The sequence below is a fragment of the Magnolia sinica genome, chromosome 6 (genome assembly GCF_029962835.1).
Source record: "Magnolia sinica isolate HGM2019 chromosome 6, MsV1, whole genome shotgun sequence".
Classification (NCBI taxonomy): domain Eukaryota; kingdom Viridiplantae; phylum Streptophyta; class Magnoliopsida; order Magnoliales; family Magnoliaceae; genus Magnolia; species Magnolia sinica.
The window spans coordinates 98,759,794-98,768,043 of NC_080578.1; the positions used below are offsets into that span (position 1 = coordinate 98,759,794).

The window sequence follows — 8,250 nt, forward strand, 5'->3', positions numbered from 1 at the left end:
AAGTGGCTCTCGGTGCGCGAAGTCACCAACGCGAGTTACGCTCTCTTGGCTCAGCAAATAAAGCAAGAAGAGATTTTCTTGTTTAAAGTAGATAGAAAAAGGGACGCGTAACTGCCACGCGCTTCATTTCTCCCTAACGAAGTTATCTCATCCCCATTAAAAAAAAAATAAAAATCATACATATAATCGCGCGAGGATAAATTAAAGAGTCGAATCACGTGACAAGAGGCACACGTGTAACGTATCCAAGACATTAAATAGTTGGGAAACGCCTCGAAACTCCTCTTAACCACATATCAACTAAAAATAAAACCAATCTGGGACACACTGCCTAAGTAAAATGGACGGTTAATAAAATCACCAATTACTCCTTTGTATCTATTCATGATATCACTAACCTACATGGATTCTAATGTTGATCCTCAACTAATGAATGGTATGGATCTCATATACTTGTACTAAGTTGGCATTTAGAGCAAGATTTAACTCACTAATCTATACTCGCGCGAATAGCTTTAGAAAATTTCAACCTTTTAAATAAAGAATCAATCTGTGCGTCCCTCCCACGCCCATTGCAAAAATCCCAACTTCTCTATAAAAGATAAAAAGGTGGCTATAGTTATTTCCATGATCATGGACACATGAGAAGGTGAGTGTTCTTCAAATCCAATCCTTCCAACACAGGGTTAGTTCAACACTAGCTTAGAGTAGTGTAGAACTTCAATACCCATGTCTTGAAATTTTGAGAAAAGATAATTTTCTGTCTGTACTTCTTGTCTTTTGAATCATGATCAATGGCCCATGTGATTGGAGTTCTCTCTTGATTTTCTTCATAGATTTTGATTTTATACTCTAGTGCACCACTTCTTTTCTCATGGTCTTTGATTTTGTCTAATTGGATTTGATTGAATTTAGCTTAAAGATGGGCTAAACATGTCTTTCGAATCATGATCAATGGTCCATTTGATTGGAGTTCTCTCATGATTTTCTTCTTAGTCATTGATTTTCTCCACATGGGTCTGTTTCAGTTTCATGAACGGATTCTCTAATGCACCACCACATCTTTTCTCATGGTCTTTGATTTTGTGTACTTGGGTTTGATTCAGTTTAGCTTAAACATGGACTAACGTGTCTTTTGAGTCATGATCAATGGCCCATTTGATTGGATTTCCCTCATGATTTCAGTCATAGTCATTGATTTTCTCCACTTGGATTTGGTGCAATTTTATGAATTGATATTCTGATGTGTTTGCATTGAATTTCTTCCCCCCTTTTCTTCTTCTTTGATTTTCTATGGTTGGGTCTGGTTTGAATTTCTTGAATGGATAGCCAAACTTCCACATCACGTGATTGAATTTGCTTACGTTTCTCTTGAAAATTTCCATGTCCATATCAAAGAAATACCATATATTTCTTAACATATCTTTTCTCTTTATAATCCTATCTTGTTTTCTGTTGAATACTACAACTACTACCCATCTAGGCCGTTCTTCAATCTCTCATTTTCTCTCTTCTTCACATCCCTTCAATTGCACAAATGAATGTTGTGGTGGCCCACATGGACTTAAAGGCCACAAACCCAACTACTCACACCTCAGATCAGAAGACCTATATGGGCCCCAAGGTTACATTGACTATCTTTACATTTTCTATTGCATTTGTGGGAAATGGCCTGTTTTGGGCTATCTTCTTCTCTCCCTCTGGCTTCTCGTGCTGTTCTATCTGTTGGGGAACACAGCTTCTGTGTACTTTTGTTCTTCTTTGGAGAGCTTATCAAGTATCTTGAATCTCTCTCCTACAATGGCTGGTGTCACACTCCTTTCGCTGGGGAACGGCGCGCCGGATGTCTTGTCTAGTATTGTGTCGTTCATGGGGCCAGGGTCCACCGGCGACGTGGGCCTCAACAGCGTCCTAGGTGGGGCTTTCTTTGTATCCAGCGTCATCGTGGGGATCATAAGCATTCTGGTGGCCCCACGTGGGATTTCTATTGAGAAACGCAGTTTTGTGAGAGATGTTTGCTTCTTCATCATCGCACTTTCTTCTCTGCTCGTGACATTGATCATTGGACGGGTGGTAATTTGGGGCGCAGTCGCTTTCACTTCAATATACATTGTTTATGTGGTCGTCGTCTATGCAATGGATTTACGAAGGATGGAAGATGTCGAGACCGCCCCCGTCAATGTCGATTCTCTCTTTCCCACAGATGGAAACTTCTTCCATTGTGGGTCTCCTGAATTGGGTTATTTGAGCACGCCGCTTTTGGCTGATACTGATAAAGAACCCAATTTGACACCGAGGGAGGCCAGTGAAAGCGACGGCGATCGGAGAGTTATAACAAGGTGTTTTGTCTTCAATTCATACTACTTTGGTTGTTTTCTCAGATTTATGGAGCTGCCTCTGTATCTACCAAGGAGACTGACTATTCCTGTAGTGTGTGAGGAGAGATGGTCTAAGCCATTTGCAGTTATTTCAGTTACATTGGCGCCAGTTCTGCTTGCAGCCCTTTGGAATTCCCAAACGGCAGACATGGGCCTCAAAGCAGGCCTCCTGATCTATCTGACTGGTGGATTGGTTGGAATGCTTCTTGGGGTCCTTGCATTTTTTACCACTGATAGGTGTGGCCCACCAAAGAGATTCCTGTTAGTTTGGCTTGCTGGTGGTTTTCTGATGAGTGTGATCTGGACTTACATCATAGCCGTTGAATTGGTAGCTTTGATGGCTTCAATTGGAGATGTACTTGGGATTAGTCCTTCAATCCTAGGACTGACTGTCCTTGCTTGGGGCAACTCGGTTGGGGACCTGATTGCCAACGTGGCGATGTCTTTAAAAGATGGGCCTGATGGGGCCCAGATCGCCATCTCTGGGTGCTATGCAGGGCCTATCTTCAACACATTAGTGGGCCTCGGCCTGTCTTTGATTTTCTCGTCCTGGCGTGCATACCCGTCTTCGATTCCACTCTCTAAAGACACGTCACTCTTCATGACGGTCGGGTTTTTGGTCGGCGGACTGCTGTGGGCCGTCGTTGTTCTGCCGAAGAGGGGTATGAAACTCGATCGGGTGTTGGGTAGTGGGCTGTTGGCTATTTACTTCTGCTTCCTCTCTCTCAGGCTGGGCCAGAATATTTGGGCCCCATTAACCAACTTTTGATCTGGACTGTAGGTTTGCGGCCCTCTTCATTAACTGGCTAATCGATTCCGTGGATCGCCTTCTTGTTGGGTCCCACTCATATGACACAGAATAGTAGAATGGCCTGTAATCCTTTTTAAATAGAGAGTTGTGATCATAGCATGGGAAGTGCTGCGGCTTTCTCTGAAAAGCTCCAGCGAAACACAATGCCTTATTTTTTGGGCTACGATTCGCACTTCCGCTGATATGAAAATATCAGCTGATGTAATAGATGCATAAATGATTCATCTGTCATATCTACTGAGAAGTAAAAGCTAGAGCATGTTCCCAGCCATGTCCACATGAGGTTGCTATTGACAGTGGCGGATGATGGTTTTTTTTTTTTTTCTTTTACATTATGAATGGTTTGTAAATGGACTAATTGGCTTGTATACATATAAGTATATTCCTTCTTATTTGTCAAATAAATGGAACTGGGATCTAGCACAAATTCTTTCTCCCTTCTTGTGGCCCAAAATGCAAGTTGGTATATAGCGGGCGCACCTCAGGTCAATTGAAACCGTGGGATTGAATTAATCCACCGTCGGTGGAGATGCTTGAAATATGGGTGGGTCCACTCATTGGGTGTCTTGATGATTGAAACATATGAGTGGCTTAAAAATCTTCCAACATGTTTTCTTTAGCTGTACATTTGTTTTGTTGAGCATGGCTAAACTGATAAGTGGACTTATGTCATTAGGTTTTTAATTAACCGAGTCCATATTTGGAAGATCTTATCAGTTTTGTCCTGCAGATTGTAAACCTCAATTGTTTATGTATATATACAATTGTAAGTAATTTATCTTTTATCTTTTTCTGCTTATTTTAATTTTTTATGTTGATTGTACCCGTTTTACTTCTAAATTACTATAATTGACAATCTAACTTTTATTTTTAAATTTTAATCCTCTATTATTATATTATTGAAAAATTTGAGAACCGTCATCACTATTCAAAGAAAAGTCTTCAACTCAAGACAAAAAGATTCCATTGTCGGGTTAAATCTTCCTTCTAAATTTCCTAATTAGTGTGACATTGGTGGTTAGATAATCAGGTCAATCTTTATAAGTCTAATCTGATAATTAATTTAGTGCGTAGGGTCGTAATTACTTAATCAAACTCAAGTCAAATATATGTGATCGAACAACAACAATTTGATCCCTAGATTTTTAGTTTGTGTGATTATCATGATGGGGTTCATATATTAGAGTAATTGGATTTCATAAAACTATCACATGCACCCAACAATTCTCCACTTATCAATTTAAAAGAAAAAAAAGTAAAAGAAAGCATTTTGGTATTTACACTTTCAAAGAGTAATATGGGATAATTTTAATTAACAAATATGTAAAATTCTAATTCTTAAAGAATTTTGCAATAAGTCCTGAAAATATTTACTGTAATTAATAAATAACTTAAAATTTAAAATGTTAATTTTTAATTTTACAAAATAATCCCTCTAAAAAATTAAAGGGCTAAGTCAAAGGAGCCCGGGTCTCTACTCATGGCTCCGTAGTAGACTAGCTAGAGTTACAACACGGATCATAGTTTCGAGTACTCACTGTGTTGTGTGAGTGTGAGGGTGCGTGTGTAAAAAATAAAATAAAATCAAAAGGAGTCTGCATTGTAAGTGTAAGACATCCAACTTGAAAGTAGACCACACCAAAAAAAATAATATGCACTGTCCAAAAAACATTTGAATTCACGTGTATTTTGTTTCTTTTGTTCAAGCTATCGTGGTGGTGGGGTGTATATGTCGGAATGTCATATAAATATCAGACGGGCCTTGCAATTCTTAGCTTTATCAGTGGAAAAAATAATAATTGCGACCCTCACGATAGCAATCTAGTTCATGAAGTAACGTCACCAAGTTATGTGGGCGCCACCATGATGTATGTGATGTATCCACGCCGTCCATCCATTTGGAGATATTATTTTAAGGCTTGCACTAAAGAATGAGAATGATTCAAACCTCAAGTGAAACCCACAACTTAAACAGTGGGGATTGAATGCCTACCATTAAAAACTTGTTCTGGCCACAAACGTTTTCCATCGAGCTGATATTTGTGTTTTCCCTTCGTCAATGTCTGTGTTAACTTACGATCAGGTTGGATCTCAAATAAACATCATGGTGGGGTTAGAAAGGTTTCAACGGTGGGCATCACTGTCCCAATGTTTTCTGTGGTAGGGTTCACTTAAGCTTTGGATATGCCTTATCCTTTGGCTCAAGCCCTAAAATGATCTCTCCAAATAGATGGACGGTGTGGATACTACATATACATCATAGAGGGCTCCACAAAACTTGGTGACGTCACTTCAGTAGCTAATCCGCGTACAAAAATATCTGGGAATAATTTAGTAATTTCAGTACCCACGGATTGGCTACTCCCCCTGCCACCCGCTAATGGCTGTGGTCGGTGCTCTGTGGGCCCCCCCATGATGTATGTGTTTCATCCATGCTGTTCATATATTTTTATAGATAATTTTATGTTGTTACAAAAAAAAAAAAGGTATATCCCAATCTCAAGTGGACCACATTATAGAAAACAGTGTTGATTGAGTGTCGACCATTAAAAACTTTTTGGGGGCAATAAAAGTTTTGGATCAAGATGATATTTGTTTTTTCCCTTCATTTGGGTCTGTATGACCTAGTCAACAGAGTGGATGTCAACTAAACATTACAGTGGGCCTTAGGAGTATTTTAACGGTGGATATCCAATCATTATTGTTTTTATGTGGTGTGGTCCACCTTAAATTAATATCCCTCTCATTTTTGGGATAAAACACTCAAATTATCTTTAAAAATAGATGAACAGAATGGATGAAACACATACATCATGGTAGGGCCCACATAGCACCGACCACCAGCCACGGGGCTGGTGGCAGGGGTAGCCAATCCTTTCCCCATGAATCAACGACAACAAGTAAGTTCGGTTTTGCCGAGGCATTATTCGGTAAATCGGGAATGGCGGAGGAATTCTTTACTGTAAAAGTCTCTTTTTGTTGAATTTTCATTAATATATTAGGATATATTTCCCGTCGGCACATGAATAAAGGGTCGCGGATTTGATACTGACAGGTTGAGTAGCGAGTCGGCCAGTGACGTCACCAAGTTCTGTGGTCTGTGTTGTATCCACACCGTCCATCCATTTTGAGATATCATTTTAGGGAATGAGCCAACGAATGAGGCAGTTTTATCTATAGTAGACGCCACCACATGAAATAATGGGGAGAGTGATTCCCACCGTTGAAACTATCCTAAGGCCCACCATAATGTTTATTTGAAATCCGACCTGTTCAAAAGTTAAGGAAAAACACAAATATCAGCTTGATCTAAAACTTTGGTAGCCCACGGAATTTTTTAATGGTGGCTGTCACTATCCCCATTGTTTTCTGTGCCGGGGTCCATTGGAGCTTTGGATTTAACTTATTCTTTGGTTATTACTCTAAAATGATCTCTCCAAATGGATGGAAGGTGTGGATACAAAACATACATCATGGTGGGCCCATGGAACTTGGTGACGTCACTTCAGTAGCAAGGCTTGCTACTCAACCTGTCAGTAGCTAATCCGCGCCCAGTTCAAAGATCTGAACCGTTGATATGATGGACCCACCGTGATTGGCGACACCCAAAACTCTTCTAATTGCACCATCCTAACCATCCAATCTTTGGCCCCTCCCTAAAACTACTCTATGATCACATCTTACCATCTATTTAGTGGGGCACCAACCGAAGGGGTTGGATGTTTCAATCCAGTAGAATCAACTCATGAGGCCCACCTGACCGATTACTTCTACTGAATAGGATTTCAGGCGGCCATCCTTCAGTACATACCAAGGTTCAATCCTAACCATCCAACAGTCCAAATTACAATCACCCTATTGCAGGTGGAAACGGATTGGCTACTCCCCCTGCCACCAGCCAATGGCTGGTGGTCGGTGCTCTGTGGGCCCCACTATGATGTATGTGTTTCATCCATTCTGTCCATCCATTTTTACGAATCATTTTAGAGCTTGATCCCAAAAATTAGTGGTGTATAAATCTAAGGTGGACCACACCACAGGGAAACAATATTTATTGGATATCCACCATTAAAATCCTTCTAAGGCCCACTGTACTGTTTATTTGACATCCAATCTATTAATTAGGTCATAAAGGCCCAAATGAATGGAAAAAACAAAGATCAGCTTGATCCAAAACTTTTATGGCCCCCAAAAGGTTTTTAATGGTTGACGATCATTCAACACTGTTTCCTGTAATGTGGTCCACTTGAGATTGGGATACACCTCATTTTTGGTTTCATACCATTAAATTATCTGAAGAAATAGATGGACAGTATGGATGAAACATATAAATCATGGTAGGGCCCACAGAGCACCGACCACTAGCCAGGGGCTGTGTTAGGGGGAGTAGCCAATCCGTCTCCACCTGACACCAGCCCGTGGCTAGTGGTCGGTGCTCTATCGGCCCACCATGATTGATATGTTTCATCCATACTGTCCATCTATTTTTTCAGAAATTTAATGGTATGAAACGAAAAATGAGTTATATCTCAATCTCAAGTGGACCACATTACAGGAAACAGTGTTGAATGATCGTCAACCGTTAAAAACCTTTTGAGGGCAGGTGGGCTGCATCCAGTAGTGCTGAGGTGGACCTATTAATCACCCAAATCGGTTTGAATCGTGAGTGTGATGTGGCCCATGCATTGAATGGTATGAATGAATCCAACCCTATGGACAGCTTTCAAGAGGAATCCGAGGTTTGTACGTCTCCGGCAAGTGGCTACAACGGGCCATATAATTTAAGAGTAATTATAAGGTACGCTACCCCTGCATTTTCTTATTGTGCTCAGCTTTTCAATTTTGACTAGCATGGCCCATGATTCCATAATCCAGACCGTTGGATTATTTCATATGACCGAGGATAGACCAAAAATATCCAAAATTGGAAGATCCAAATGATAAACCATGGCACTTCCTTTTTTATTTCTAATTTTCTTTTTAGTGGAATATCTGCAAGGTGCATATTGAAATGTTAAGATTCTCCTACCATAGTCCATCCAAGATAGGATGAAAGAGATC

General features: G+C 40.3%; 1 protein-coding gene across 1 annotated transcript; it reads left to right on the forward strand.

Annotated features, from left to right (window-relative positions):
* Positions 1–582: 582 nt before the first annotated feature.
* On the forward strand, positions 583–3,616 carry LOC131249220 (cation/calcium exchanger 1-like). Its single transcript, XM_058249860.1, has one exon. It carries the CDS (start codon positions 1,384–1,386, stop codon positions 3,145–3,147), a length of 1,764 nt encoding a protein of 587 aa, XP_058105843.1. The 5' UTR covers positions 583–1,383; the 3' UTR covers positions 3,148–3,616.
* Positions 3,617–8,250: the final 4,634 nt, after the last annotated feature.